Raw genomic sequence first — 16,299 nt, 5'->3', positions numbered from 1 at the left:
AAAACCGTTCCTATATATGAGGTGGCTGCAGCTGTGCTACACTAGTCACTAACTCTATTTTTGTTTTTTTTTTTTTTTTTTTTTTTTTTTGCATTACGCGGGCCTCTCACTGTTGTGGCCTCTCCCGTTGCGGAGCACAGGCTCTGGACGCGCAGGCTCAGCGGCCATGGCTCACGGGCCCAGCCGCTCCGCAGCATGTGGGATCTTCCCAGACCGGGGCACGAACCTGTGTCCCCTGCATCGGCAGGTGGACTCTGAACCACTGCGCCACCAGGGAAGCCCCTTGTTTTTTTTATGTTATAATAGAATACACGGATAATAATTCAATTATTACAAATAAGCTTTATCAGTAAGTTTCCTCACTGTGGCTTCTCCCAAAACGACTAATAGCAGATTTCTGGAAACTTGAGGTTCCCTTCACACCCTGTCACACGTGTATATGCATTACTTCATGTCTGCAATGTCTGTATAATTTCACATTAGGAGTTTTAATTGCTCTTTAAATGCGCATGTCTGGTCTGTGCTTTATTTCACGTGTCTGGGAAGGGACAGCGAGTAAGATTCTGGGGAGAAGGAGAGGTCCATCTCTCTGCCTTGACGCGGCACTAAAAATCCTCCACCTCTCCCTCCCCTCCAGCTCCCAGTGACTGACAGATTCACAACAAAGCACAAAGGGCTGGGAGAAAATGCACCTGGGGCCAGTGTTCAGGGGCTGACCCTGGGTGGGGGAATCTCCCCTGAACAGTTGTAACCTTTATGTGATGGAGCAGAGCAGAGCTGAAGGGTGATATCAGGGAGGGGGACAGGGACGGGGCTTTGGGGTCTCCTGATTATGAGGAATAGGGATCGGTCTGCTTCTAGGGGGATGTGACTGCTGGGGACCCTTGGGCGGAGGTGAGAGAGTAAAGGAACCCAGAAGGTGGAGGAATCGATCAAGCATCAGCGTCTCCACCAGTTCAGACTGATTTCTGCAGGGCAGATGGAGCGGTGAGATTTCTCCATCTGATCCTCAGTCCTTCCTGACTTCTGGTCTTGGGGCACACAGGTGAGTGGTGCTCTTCTTGTTCAGGACAACCTTAGCCCCACCCGGGTAAAGCACTGCTGGCCGAGTGTACTAGGGGGCGCCTCCCACAGACTCGAGGCAGCTGACGGGAGCGCTTTCTGCAGCAGGACCTGCCTGGAAGCAAGAGGATAATGAGGGGCTCTAGTCAGATACTGTTCCCTCCGTGCCTGGTCCACAGGGTGCCCAGTAAGGTAACAGGGAAAGAGAATTCATTCATGCATCTATTTATCCAGATAGGTGCATACTGACGTATTCTTTCATGTTTTTATTCAGGGTTGATGTCATTCACACACTTGTGGCTGCATGTTTCCATTCGAGTATTCTTGCATTTTAGTCAGCTCTCAAGTGTCATTTGTTGTACTCAGTTGTCATGAAGCATAAACTTTCATACTCGTTCATTTTTGTGGTTTGTCTGTTTGCCGTGCCACACAGCTTGTGGGCTCTTAGTCCCCCGACCAGGGATTGAACCCGGGCCCACAGCACTGAAAGTGCTGAGTCCTAACCGCTGGACCGCCAGGGAATTCCCAGTGTGGTTAATTTAATCTGTAAATTAAGAGGTCAAATATCTGTGCTAGTTTTCTCGTGAAATAGACTATTATTGTAGTCCTCTCTGATTCTCCTCAATTTCTACCTTCCCAGAGGTGACCACTTTCCATATTTTTTAGCTGATTCTTTTGGCTTTTACTTCCAAGTCTCTAAACAAAATGCCTTGTTAGAACTGATGCTTGATTTCTCTGCTGCAGCCACTGTCTGTCGCATCACACAGTGGCTGATGCAATAGTTAATAGTCATTGCTTTCTTTCACGCTTCCCGTTCCTTCACTTTCCCAGTTTATTTATATAGTGATCGTGTTTAGTTCATTCAGCTTTTCCTTTTGCATGACTAATACACTCGTGTAAACTACTACTTCTCACTTTCTGCACAACCTCTTGTTCTCCCTGAGTTAATAATTGCCTTTGTTTTTGTCTGATTCTTTCCTATGTAGCTCTCACGAATTGAACTTTGATGTTTCTCATATTTATATGATTCTTTCAAGAAGTGAGGATACTTTGGGCATTCTATCACTTTTTCCTTTTTGGAGATAACCTCCTGGGCCCTTCTGATGTGCTCCCACCTGGACTGGAATCTTCTACATCTGGAGCAGAGCCACCCTCCCAGGATGTCCCTCCACCACCACCTGGGCAGTGCTTTAAAGTGCTGTGGATACGGTACAGCACAGGGAACTCTGCTCAATACTCTGTAATGGCCTATATGGGAAAAGAACCTAAAAAAGAAAAAAAGAGTGGATATACGTATATGTAGAAATGAATCACATTGCTGTACTCCTGAAACTAACACAACATTTTAAATCAACTATACTCTAATAAACATTTTTTTTTTAAATAAGTGCTGTGGAGCCACCTGAGCATCCTGCTAAAATGCAGACTGCGTAAGGATGTCGAGGATGGGACCTGTGAGCTTGGTTTTCTACCCAGTAAGTATGATGCTGATTCTGCCGGTTCATGGATGATAGATGAGGCAGAAAGGATCTCTCTTTGTCTTTCTCCTGTGTTGTATGTCCAGTTTTCTGTAGCCTACACCTTTCTCTCTTTTTTTAATATAGGCCTTACTAATACATTTTAATTAAGGAAGTAATGTGTTTTGTTTCTCAATGAGTTAGGCTTAATTAATTCTATGGTAGTAAAAAAACATATAACAGAAAATTTACCAGCTTAACCATTTTCTAATGTCCAGTACAGTGGTGTTAAATATATGCACATTTTTGTGCAATAGAGCATTAGAACTTCTTCGTCTTGCAAAACGGAAACTTTATACCCACTGAACAAAAACGACAATTCTCTCTCCCCGCCGGCCCTGGCAGCCACCATTCTTTCCCGTCTCTAAGAGTTTGACTGCTTTAGACCCCTCATGTAAGTAGAATCATGCAGTATGTGTCTTTTTGTGACTGGCTTATTTCACTCAGCATAAGGTCTTCCGCGTTCATCCATGCTGTAGCAAATGACAAGATTTCCTTCCTTTTTAAAGCTGAATAATATTCAATTATATGTATATCTCACATAATCTTTACCCATATATCTGTCAATGCACAGTTTGCTTCTGCCTCTTGGCTTTTGTGAATAATGCTGCAACGAACATGGATGTGCACACTTTCTCTGTTTTATACCCTCTCTCATTTTGGTGGAATTAATATTTTAGTAGTTTCTTATCAGCATATGTTTGAAGTACATGTTGCATGTTTCAAAGTGTATTACTCTTTGGCTTGATGAATAGTTTGGCTGAAATTTGGAGGCACTGCTCCATGTTTTTCTTTCTTCTTTTGAAGAAACAGAGAGAGACAGAGGGAGAGAGAGAAGACAGCAGGGCAGCAGCTGCTCATGAGGTCTCTGAATTTCACACATTAATTACCAGACTCTTTCTGCCCTGCCTTCCTTCTAGCACTGTCACCAGAGCACTTCTTAACTCACTGTATTACAGTAAGCCAAAGTTGTCATTAGTATGATGGGTCAATGTTGTAATATGAGTAAATTCTTGTTGATATTTTATCCCTTTGAGTGCCCAAAATCTGGTAGGGTCCTGGAAGGAAACAGTTGGCCGAATCAAAGAGATAAGTGGAGAGAGTGTAATGACCATGCTATTTACAGAGCTGTAGGCAGCTAATAGCAATAGAAGGCAGAGGTCCCGGAACTAGAAAAAGCCGGAAGCTGTTACCACCTCTAGACTGAAGGGACAGCAGAAGGAATTTGTTTCTAGAACCCAGCAGAGCTGTAGCCTCTGAGAGGGGTCACCGAACAAGTGATAGGGAGAGGAATGTAGGCATTACTGTAGCGCAGCCCTGGAGGAGAGAGTGGCCATCAATGCCTTGGATTCTCTCCTCCCACACAGTGGTCCCTGCAGTGCCTGCTAATGGCAAACCCAACCAGAAGCCAGAGAGCAAAGCCCCCAGGTGACGTGTTCTATGAGAATAACAGGAAATATAAGTGATGCTCCACAAGCGGTTCAGAACCTAGAGAGTAGACAAAGAACAGTTAGGATGCCGAGATTATGCAGGTTCTGTGAAATTAAAGACAAGATGTGTGTCTTCAGTTATAAGAATAAATGTTGGAAAAATGACAGACATTAGGCTTATTCTATATGGCCCCATGGGTTATGTCTAAGTGAAAGGGAGAGGAAATAGCTACAGATATTCATGAAGAAGAACAATCTCCAAAGCCAGAAGGTGATGAGGTCTCCATTAATCAGGATGGACAAACACAGGCTGGACAACCACTTAAAAGGGACCTATGTTCATTTCGTGGGATGTGTATCAGAGCGTAAGCCTAGAGACCAAGGTCATGGTGGTAAATGAGAGTGGGTCCCTCAGATTCTACTAGCACATGAGAGCTCATGGCCTGTAGGTATTAACCTGCTGGAAAAAGGGACTGTTAACTCCCCTGGAGTTCTTCCCCCTAAAAAGTCGTGGCCCTGAGCTAAACTGCTTGTCCCATTGAATACTTATTTAACATGTATTTTATGTTCCTGACGAATCTTGTGTTTGCCTTCACTTATATGCTTTAAATTCTACAAGGTTCACATATACTCATCTGTTAGATTTTCATTTGGAAAACCTCTTCACAACCCTACAAGTTCCACCTGACACTAGGAATTATATGGAACAGGTAATAAACATGTGGTTTTTTTTCAATCACTCATCATTTTTCCTATTTTTAAGATAAAAATTGCCCAATAACATCTCTGTATATCTGAGGTCACATCCCCACAGCATTGTGTACTTTGTGAAGTAATCAGTTGGGTTATTTGTAAAAAACAAAAGCTGTCTTACTCTGTGGGAAAAGGGAACGTGTCGGGAATAACGGATATAGATTATAGACTCATTAGGTGCAGCCGAAGAAGTAAGGCTCAGGGCCGGTGGGGGCCAGGGCAGTGCGGGGACGGGGCAGCAACTACTGGTCCTCAGCCTCATTAACGAACGACCATCGAGATAAAAAATATAATACTGCACAATGTTCACACTCTTGCACTAGCTCAGGGTTCACATTCCCGTGACAGCACATCCAGTCGGTCTAGCTTGGGCCTGCTGTCCACTCCTTCATTAAAAGAAGCAATCAGTATTGATCAACAGCCCTCCTGGCTGTATCCAGGTGGTATATCATAGTTCCCTAAAAGCATACTGGAGTGCACTAACAAAGAACAGGCATGATATATAAAAACTTGTAATAAATATTCACTGCACAGGCAAAATAGTAGATTCCTTTTTAAAGACAAGCCTCAGAACCCAGATCATCCTCAGGTCACTGCGCATGACCCCGGTGTGACCAGGGAGGTGGCCTTCGGCTGGGTCTGGAGCATCTCAGTTCTAGGCCAGGTACAGCCGTAGCAGGAGAGGGTCTTTGGGGCTGGGGTTCAAGAGGAAGAGGCCTCAGACGCCTCTGCATCTACAACTGATTTTCCCCCACAGGTTTAATGGGTTTAATAAGTTTACCCCTTCAGTTCCTATTTGCAACACCCAATATTCCTTGGAAATACCAGACAGACCCAGCAATGGCCAACAGTAAAGTTCAGACCTCCAGAGTTTCAAAGTTCAGGTTCTCCAACCATTCTGCGTTGGAGTGGCACTTATCCAAAACTGGTACTTCCCTATAGTTGGGGAACTTTAAATGTACTAGTGAAAAAAGCTTTTTCCTGTTCAAGGGGAAGAAAGAAAATCATTCCTCAAAACCCAGCAGATCGGGCTGTGAGATCTCTCCTCCTGTCCCAGCTCTTCAGGCAGTGGAGCAAGAGGCCAAAATCTAACCTGAGTTACAAAAACAAGACAGTGATGGGTATAAAGGGAGTGACCAGGAGCAACAGATTCTCCTTTACCTCTCACGTCCAATATAGGTACTTCACAGAAAAACAAGAATAACAGGTCCACAAAATACAACAGCTAGAATTAGAAAAATCCACTCATCCAAGGGTGGTGGAAGGCTGGAAGGGGAAGTGGGAGGGGAAGTGGCACAGGAAGAGTATTCAAATCAGCCCAGGCACAGGGGCTGGCAAACGCTAGCAAAGAGCTGCAGAAAAACCCATGGTCAATAAAAACAAACAAACAAAAACCTGTCGTCCTTTCAGACTCACAGGTGTTTAAAATCCATACTGGTGCCCGGAAGATTCTGCCTCACGTGCACCACAAACAAAAGTCCCGATGCCTCAGAGAGAATGGAATATGCACAGGGCACTGGGTAGAGTGGGTCCTGCCTTCCCTGGTCGGGGAGGGAAACAAGGGAAAGAGCTGCCACAGGGGCCTTCCAATCCCACCCATCCCTTCTGGATGGCAGGCGACTCAGTGCCTGTAGCCTGACGTTTGGCAGGCGTGCATCTACAGCTCTGTCTTCTGATTCTCCTACTTCCATCCCATTACATCTCAGAGTCAGAGTGCCTCTTCTTCCCTTGGTTTGTCTGATGGTTAGGCCAAAAAGTTATGAAAGTGATCATATAATAAGTCTCAAATTAATACTGTGATTTCTAGGGTAACTAATGGAAAAATAAAGGAATGTGTAACTAGAAAGCTAATTGACTACAATACTGAAAAGTTTTTGGATAATCCAAAAGAAGGCAACAAAGAAAAACAATGAAGCAGAGAATAAAAGAATTAAAGATAGTAAGTGGCCAGGTGGTAGTAAACACAAGTGTGTCAGTAATCACATTAAACGTAAATGAACTCAAACACTACAATGAAGGACAAAGATGGTCAAGTGGGTAAAAATAAATGAATAGCTAATATGCTGTTTACAAAAGACACAATGTCAGTAGCAGGTTACAGAAATGTTGAAGGTAAAAGGATGGAAAAAAGAAATACCATACAGACATTGATGAGAAACCACACAGGGATACTCCTTAGAAAGACCACAGGACATGAATCTCCTTGGACATAAAGTACATGTATACGGTTTACAGCATCTTTAATATAGTTTATTTACCTGATGAGATCCTTGAGACAATATCATGCCACATATTTGATACAGTGTGCAATAAGTGCACATTGAATGAAGGAATAAAGTGCCCATAATTCAGGACTTCCCTGGCGGTCCAGTGGTTAGGACTCGGTACTTTCGTTGCTCTGGGCCCAGGTCCAATTCCTGGTCGGGGAACTAAGATCCCACAAGCCATGTGGTCAAAAAGAAGTGCCCAGTAATTCAAGTGCTATCCATATTTTAAAGAGGAGAGGAAACATCCTCGTGAAGTAAAGTAAAATAAACTAAATTAGGCCCTCTGGATAGCAGAATCGAGAACACATTCTCTGCCTTAAAGGAATCAGAACTACTTAGGGCAATATCATGTATCATGTATGTCAAATATGCCAGTTACTAGGAGTGAATTGATACAGACCAGAAGGCAGCGAAAGAAAGTGTGGGGAAGGATTCATTGAATGCAGAGATAAGGGGGAATTGATTTGTTTTAAAGATGGATAGAAGTCTTCAGGACAAAAAAATAGGGGGGCAAAGGCCTTATTTGGACCAAAGCAAAAGACGAGCTCACCTACCCAGGTGGGCAAATGCCTGACCTAACCCTGCCCTGGACCCAGAGGAGACCCAGGCAAGCAGAGCTCCTGGCCTGGCCGCACCTCCGTGGGTCCTAATCGTGGGAGATTTGGACCCCAGGAGACATTCTGAAACGTCTGGATCATTTTTTGTTGTCTAACTTGGCAGAAGCAGGTGTTGTAAAGTGAGGAAATACTGCCCTCTAGCGGATAGACGCCAGGGCTACGGCTAAACATCCCACAAGGCACGGGACAGCCGGCCACAACCAAGAACTCTCTGGCCCAGTAAGTTAATGGTGCCAATGGTGAGAAACCCTGTCCTAGAGGTTAGTGCTGCAATGTCCTCATCACTTCTCAGATGAAGAAACGGAGGCATCAAGAGGGAAAGTGCTACAGACACAGAGAACAGACTTGTGGTTGTCAACGAAGAGCAGGGTCGGGGAGGGAAGGACCGGGAGTGTGGGATTAGATGTAAACTATTATATATAGGACGGATAAACAACAAGGTCCTACTGTATAGCACAGGGAACTATATTCAATATCCTATGATAAACCATAATGGAAAAGAATGTATAGATATAAAAGAATGTCTCTGTGTGTATAACTGAGTCACTTTGCTGTACAGCAGAGACCAGCACAACACTGTAAATAAACTATACTTTAACAACAAAAAACTAAATTAAAAAAATTTTTTTCATGTAATTCTTCTAATCCGTGAGAAAAAAAAAAAAGAGGGAAAGTGCTAGGAAGACCAGAGCAGTGAGTTGAATCCTGGTCACCTGGCTGCAGATCCTGAGCTCCCCTAGTTGAATCAGTGGAGTGGGGAGCTGACCAAGGAGACTGATTCGCAGCTGAAGGGGGACATTACAGTCTGTTGGTGCCATCTGTGTTATCACTGGACTTGTAGCTTCACAAGTTCTGGGGGAAAAGGTAAAAGAAAAAATGACCAATAAAAATGAGTTAATTGGGTGGGAAACCCTTGTATGCTCTCAGGGATACCCCCTTCTCAGGCTCTCCAGATTTCAGGACTTTCGTCTGAATTCCTCCTCAGTTTTTAACACCTCCCCACCAGATCATAGATATTTTACTGTGCCTTCCCAGAGATGTAAACATCTCTTTTTAAGTGGGGCCACCCAAAGGGACACCGCGGCCAGGGCTCCAGCACCATCCACTGACCTCTAGTTTGAGTCTGTGGTTCTTTTCCTTGGATTTTTAAGAAGGGCTAAAAAAATGGGGAATAGAAATTCAGGAAGAGATAAGAGCCATCGCCTTCCATCTGAATTCTTCCTCAGTTTTTAACCCAACCCAGTCATAGACACTTTACTGCATGCAGGTTCCCTCTGAATCAATCCATGATCACCTCTAGACCCTCCCAACCAGCACATGATCCAACACATCCCCCCTAGATGAGGCCTGACGAGCCTGAGAGTGGACAGAAATCAGAACGGAGCAGGGAGTTGCAACTCTCACTGCCACCGTCTCACCCAGAGCAAGGAGAAGACCTTGCAGGACACTAAGGGCCCCAGCCTGGCCCTGGCTTTAGGCAGAACCAAGGGGTTAGAGCAGACGTAGCTCCCATTCCCCTCACAAATACCCCAATGTCCAACTCTTGGAACAGAGGCTTGTCATCCTCTCACATCTGTGCAGAGGGACACGAGGGGGACCCTACATCCCAGGCAGAGCCCCTCCCATCCCCACCCATGCCCAGATTTCTCACCTGGGCTCCCCACAGCTGATGCTGTCTTCTTCTTCTTCTTCGAGTAGCAAAGGACACAAGGCCCGATGATAAAAACAAGAGCAAAGTCAGCAACACCCAGGATGGTCCACTATTGACTCTGATACACCAGAGTCTCTCCTGAGAGAGGGACTTATTATATATAACCCAGGCACCCCAGAGCCACAGGCTTGCTCTCCTCTCCCTGACCTTGGCCTCTGACCCTCCCAAGGTCACAACCCCCTCCAGGATCACCCCAGGCTCACCAGGGGGCCCAGGATGTGCACTGTGATTCCCGCTGTGTTCCACGTGACACTAGACCCGCTGCTCCTCTCCTTGGAGAACACTTATGGTCACGGAGGTCTGCTGGGCATGCCGGCACATGGGTTCCTCATCTGGAAACCAGGCCACTGAGATATTCTGGGGAAAAAAAGCCGAAAGCCCAGCATGTGAGGTTGACTGTGCCCTCCAAGTCCTGGCTGTGGGTCACGTTCACGGCTGGGGCCCCTGGGGGAGAAAGCACAGAGCCAGTGAAGCCTGGGGCCAAGCCCTGCTCCCGCTAAGGGAGACGGAGAGAACACGCTCCACCTCTGGCTGAGCCCTCCTCCACCCCAGACCTGCTCCAAGTCTGCTCTGTACCTGCGGCCCGTTCCCTTAGCTGGACAGGAGGAGCGGCTGGGATGGGGCCTCACTCTCTTGGATCCACGTGTTGATGCTGAGGAGAGAGTCTGCTTGGGTTTTGATTCCTACTTCCTGGCTTGATGGCCATTCCCCAAACTATTCTTTTTTTTTTTTTTTTTTGAAGTTTAAAATTTTTTATTTTATATACGAAGAGTTAGTATTGTTTCTGAGGAAGGTAGATATGCGTGATGACCCATTCAAGAAGTTCACACTTAGTCCAACTTAATGAAGCCGATGTCCTTCGAGTACTGGCGGAAACACTGGCGGCACATATTGAGGCCATATTTCCGGATCAGACCGTGCCGGTTTGAGCAGACGTGGCAAGAACGAGAACCCTGGCCGAATTTTCTCAGATGGCTCCAGTAAAGCTGCTGGTGCCCCATGTTGCTTTCTCGGCTGCAACAAGGCAAAAGCCCCAAACTATTCTTGTGTCGGCTCCCGGGCTCACTGCTCTCACTTTAGCTTCTCTTCTTTATATCTGAATCACAGGCATGTATTTCCTTGAGTTTCTAAAACTTGTAGTGATTTTTTTTCAATTCAGCATTTCTGAGGGCTTTCAGTAAGAAGAATTCTATGTTATTCTAAGAATTCTTAGAAAGAATTCTTTCAAAAATCCAAGAAAATCATACTTTCATGAAGGACAACACCCACAGAGAAGTGGGCAGCTCGTAAGTGCGCAGTGGATTTTCACCAAGTGAACACTGGGGTAAACAACACTCACGTCACGTAACCTTTCCAGCATCCCAGGAAACCCTCTTGAATCCTATTCAGTCATAAAGGAACCTGCCCACCCCACCCCTCAGAGTAATCATTATCTTGATTTTTAACGCCATACATAGGTGAGTTCTGCCAGTTTCTGATTGGAAAGAATTATGCAGAGGATGCCCCCGTGTCTGGCTCTCTCACTCAACATTATGTCACCGGGTCTCACCCCTATTGCTGTGTGTGGTTGTAATTTATTTACTCTCGTGGTGTTCCATCATAGGAATAGACCACATTTCTCGTCCTTTACTGTTCATGGGCATTTGTGTTATATCCAGATTTTACAAATCGGGCCGCTATGAATAATATTTTCGTATGTTTGGCACACATATGCATGCATATTTATTGAGTATATAACTAAGAGTGGAAATGCTGGTGAGTGAATGTTTGGTTACCACCAAAGACGTTTTCAAAGTATTTGAATCAATTTACTCTCCCACTAGCAATATATGAGAGATAATTAGCCCAGATTCTTGCCAGCAACTGATTTGGCGTGGTTTTTTCATTTTAACAACTCTGGGCAGTGTGCAGCGATGTCATAGTACGGTTAATTTGAATTCCCCCTCTGACTAAAAATGTTGAGCAATTTTTCATGAATTTATTTGCCATGTAAATATCCTCGATAGGAAGATGGACTGGACTACTTGTTAATGACTGAATGGGACTCTAGTCACGTGTCAGCATCTTTTAACTGTTATGGTCCTTCTGCTCTAAGGGATCTGTGGTCAAAGACAGGGGCTATCTGAGTGATCAAAGCATCTTTGGGGTGCTAGGGCGATGACTCTTGGCTGAAAGGTCCTAGAAGCTTCAGGATGGGGTCTGGTCACCAGAAAAACAGGCCATGTTCAGAGGGTTGGAACTTGCAGCCTCACTCCTTGACCTCTGGAGAGAGGGGGGCTGGAGGATGAGGTCAATCAGTAATGGTCAATGATTTAATCAATCATGGCTACATCATGAAACTTTCATTACAAACCCCAAAATGACAGAATTTGGAGACCTTCCAAATTGGTGAACACATCCACATGCTGGGAGAGTAGCACACTTCAGCTCCACGGTGACTGAGGCTCCTACACTCGGGACCTTTCCAGACCTCGACTTAGGTACCTCTTCATCTGGCTGCTCACTTGTCATTTATTATAGACTGTAATGGTAAGCATAGCATTTTCCTGAGTTCTATGACTTGTTCTACCAAATTATCAGACTTGGGGGGAACCCCTAGCTTTGTAGTCAAGTCAGACAGAAGTGCAGGTAACACAGGGACCTGAGGCTTGCAACTTGCTTCTGAAGTAAAGGAAGTCTGCGGGACTGAGCCCTGAAACCTGTGGGGTCTGATGCTAATTCCAGGTAGCTCGTGTCAGAATTGAGTTCAATTGTAGGACACCCAGTTGGCGCCTGAGAATCAGAAAATTGGTTGCGTGAAGGAAAAAATCCCTCACCAGCTCACAAAAAAATTCAGAGTAAGAGTAGTAAGCAAGTAAATCTCTACCTTGGATGTCATTTATTAGTCACTTGTTCTTTCAACCAAACCCGAGTGCCTACAATGTACCAGATCCAGTTCCAGTCTCAGATCTTTGCTCTAAGAATTGAAATTTGACATTCTTTTTCCATCCCTCACCACCCCCTTACCTGATTAGGACAATTCCTAGATTAGGAGAATTCCACACTAAAAGAGTCTTGGTAGGAGGCAGAGACCACCTTCCTCCATAAAAGAGGAAAACCCACTTTCCCAAACATTCTTGCAGGTGGACACAGCATGGAGCTCAGGCCTCACCACTCAGGAGACCACATTTCAGGCTCTACTCAGGACGTGGTGACACAGAGAGGCTGGGACTGAGCAGAATGCATTTGGCAAGGCTGGTGTGAGTGGGAGTTACACAACCTCCAGCTGTCAGCAACCGCAGTGACAGCCGTCCTCGCCGCAGGGTCCACGTCCAGCATGCGGGGCTCACTGTGTGAGCAGTGACATCTGTGCCCAGCAACAGGGGCAAATGTTCCTATGTGGGACCTGGCCTAGGGTGGACACTGTGGGTTCTGTTCCCGTGGAGCCTCAAGCCTGGTTCCGTAGCCTTCCCAAAATGATATGAGCCCCCATATCATATATATATGGTACTTTAGGCCTAAATTAGAAAACTTTTGGATCCTATTGTTTGTTCCAAGAGTGAGTGAGAACTCAGCCTGGAGAATAACTTCAGAGAGCACGGATTTCATTATGCTGAACTGTGAACCACTTCCTAAGTCTTCCACCCGACTATACCCCATCGTAGAGAGAACTACATGTATTTCCCAACATCACATCTCATAATTGACAATATAGATACTCCCTTTTCTTTCTGGAAAAAAAAAAAAAAAAAACACTTTTAAATGTGGATTTAAGACCCTTCTCTGGCCACTCTCTGTCGCTGACCTTGGTGGTTCCCAAAGTGGCTGAGCATAAGGATTGCTTGTGAGGCTTCTTACAAAATGCTCAGGCCTCTCCCCAGGACCACCTTCTCGGAGTATTAGGCACAAGATCAAGGAAAAGCTTATTCAGCAAGTCCTATGCATAAGGCTGATGCACAGCCATGTGGGAATCCTGGTCTACGAACATTCTTGCTACTGAAAGTGTGATCTGGGGACTTCCCTGGTGGTCCAGTGGTAAAGAATCTGCCTTCCAATGCAGGGGACTCAGGTTCAATCCCTGGTCGGGGAACTAAGACCCCACGTGCGGCAGGGCAACTAAGCCCGCATGCCACAACTAGAGAGACACCTGCACGCTGCAACAAAGAGCCCATGAGGGGCTTCCCTGGTGGCACAGTGGTTGAGAATCTGCCTGCCAATGCAGGGGACACGGGTTCGAGCCCTGGTCTGGGAAGATCCCACATGCCACGGAGCAACTAAACCCGTGCGCCACAGCTACTGAGCCTGCGTGTCTGGAGGCTATGCTCCACAACAAGAGAAGGCCGCGACAGTGAGAGGCCCGCACACCACGATGAAGAGGGGCCCCCGCTCGCCGCAACTAGAGAAAGCCCTCGCACAGAAACGAAGACCCAACACAGCCCTAAATAAATAAATAAATAAAAAGATATCAATTCTCTAAAAAAAAAAAAAAAGAGCCCTCGAACACCAACGAAATCCTGCATGCTCAGCGAAGATCCCACATGCCACAACTAAGACCCGATGCAGACAAAAATAATAAATAAATAAATAAATTTTTAAAAAAGTGTGATCTGAAGACCAGCAGCATCAACACCAACCTTGTTCTAAACCCAGAATTTCATGCTTTCTGACTTCCTGAATCTTAAAAAGATGTCCAGGGCTTTCCTGTACAAAGCAAAGATCAGACTCCCGGGTCTCTGTGCCGTCTAGACGCAGTGTCAGAACCATGCAGTCTGCTCAGCTGTGTGATCTGATCCGATTGCATAGCGCTGGGGGGGTCCAGGGTTCAGTCCTTGTCCTTCCTCCTCTACAGCCATCACTCCCTCCCTTGGAGACCTCATCAGTTCTCAAGGCTTTAAATATCACGATGTGGCATCGCCTCCCAAATCTATTTCTCCAGCCCAGACATTGCTCTTAAACTCCAGACTCATTTGTCCAACTGCCAATCCAACTACCTGGCTTGTATTTCTAACAAAATCTCAGCTCTAACATCTCTTAAACCAAATGCCCATAATGCCCCCTCTCCCCCAAAATTTGCTCCTTCGTCTTCCCCATCTCTGGTGAGAGTAATGCCATCTTTTTACTTACATAGTCCAAACTTTAGGGTGTCCTCCTTAACTCCTCTTTCTCATACCCCAGATTTAATCCTTTAGCAAATGCTGTAAAATCCACCTTCAGGACGTGTCCAGAATCTAATTACTTCCCATTACATCCACTGCTCACACCCCAGTCGAAGCAACGGCCATCTCCAGCCTGGACACTGCACTAGTTTCCCACTGCTTCCCTATGGCCTCACTCCCTCCTTGCCTCCCAGTTCTGTTCTTAGCACAGCAGCCAAAGTGATAGTTTTAAAGGTGAAGTCCAATGGAATATACTCAGCCATAAAAAAGAATGAAGTAATGTCATTTTCAGCAGCATGGATGGCCCTAGAGATTATCATAGTAAGTGAAGTAAGGACAGAGAAAGACAAATACCATATGATATCACTCAAATGTGGAATCTAATTTTTTTAAAAAGGTACAAATAAACTTATTTACAAAACAGAAACAGACTTAACAGATATTGAAAAAAACTTATGGTTACCAAAGGGGAAACGTGGAGGGGAGGGATAAATCAGGAGGTTGGGATGAACACACACACACTACTATGTATAAGACAGATAACCAACAAGGACCTACTGTATAGCACAGGGAACTCTGTTCAATATTCTGTGATAACCTATATGAGAAAAGAATCTAAAAAAGAACAAATATATGTATAACTGAATCACTTTGCTAAACACCTGAAACTAACACAACATTGTAAATCAACTATACAATAAAATTTAAATATTAAAAAAAAATAGGGACTTCCCTGTTGGCGCAGTGGTTACGAATCCGCCTGCCAGTGCAAGGGACACAGTTCGATCCCTGGTCCGGGAAGATCCCACATGCCGCGGAGCAACTGAGCCTGTGCGCCACGACTATTGAGCCTGCACTCTAGAGTCCATGAGCCACAACTACTGGGCCCACACTCCGCAACTACTGAAGCCCACGCGCCTAGAGCCCACGCACTGCAATGAAGGGTAGTCCCTGCTAGCCACAACTAGAGAAAACCAGCACGCCGCAACGAAGACCCAACTCAGCTTAAATAAATAAAAAAATAAGAGAGATAAAACCTATTAAAAAATAAAGAAAGAAGTCATACCATCTCCCTCTTCTGCTCAAAACAATCTTATAACGCCCATCCCACTCAGAGCAAAAGTCAAAACCCTCCCAGCATCCTCCAGGCCTTACATGGTCTGGCTGTACCTCTGATCCCATCTCAATTAATCTCTGCTCCTGCCATACTGGCCTCCTCACTTTAACTGGGACACACAGACATGCTTCTGCCCTGGTGCATTTGCCTGGAAAGAACCTCCTCCAGACATCCTCAGGGATAATTCCTCATGTCCTTCAAATCTTTCCTCAAAGGTCACCTTCCCAGTGAGGCCCTCCCTGACCGCCCTAGTAAAACACCCATTTTCCCTGTCCCCGTACTCACACTCTGGATCACCTTCTCCACTGCATCTTTTCCATTGTACGTATCCCCTAGTAACAGAACACTTTCCTTATTTACTATGCTGACAGCACATAGTCTGTCTCTTCCCACTAGAATACATGCTCCACAAGGCCAGCAATTTTTTTGTTTTAACTTCAGTGAAGTTTCCTAGATGCAAAACATTGTGTCATATATCTGGCACATAACCGGTATCAGCTGAGTGAATGTTCAATGTAAAGCACCTCCCTATTCTAGACAGCATCTTTACTAATGTGACCTAAGGCCAAACGTTGTTTTGTGGCAGCTACAGCACAACATCTACTCACATTGACATCAATGCTGCCGGTGTTTTTCTCACAAGTGCTCTTCTCCCCTTCCCCCCAACCAACCCTCCTCCGCACTGCCTCA

The 16,299-nt window shown here is 45.4% G+C and overlaps 1 protein-coding gene and 1 pseudogene across 1 annotated transcript; both read right to left on the bottom strand.

The window, feature by feature from the left end:
- Positions 1–8,982: 8,982 nt before the first annotated feature.
- LOC136129657 (MHC class I polypeptide-related sequence B-like) overlaps positions 8,983–16,299 on the bottom strand; it is a 120,081-nt pseudogene continuing 112,764 nt past the window's right edge.
- LOC136129450 (small ribosomal subunit protein uS14-like) lies at positions 10,188–10,358 on the bottom strand. The gene has a single exon (XM_065885728.1). It carries the CDS (start codon positions 10,356–10,358, stop codon positions 10,188–10,190), a length of 171 nt encoding a protein of 56 aa, XP_065741800.1.

The sequence above is a fragment of the Phocoena phocoena genome, chromosome 10 (assembly GCF_963924675.1).
Source record: "Phocoena phocoena chromosome 10, mPhoPho1.1, whole genome shotgun sequence".
NCBI classification, from domain to species: Eukaryota; Metazoa; Chordata; class Mammalia; order Artiodactyla; family Phocoenidae; genus Phocoena; species Phocoena phocoena.
This window is presented reverse-complemented; position numbering and strand designations above follow the sequence as displayed.

Excerpts from the sequence above, each read along its gene's own strand:
- LOC136129450 (XM_065885728.1), bottom strand. The coding sequence starts at position 10,358 with ATGGGGCACCAGCAGCTTTACTGGAGCCATCTGAGAAAATTCGGCCAG.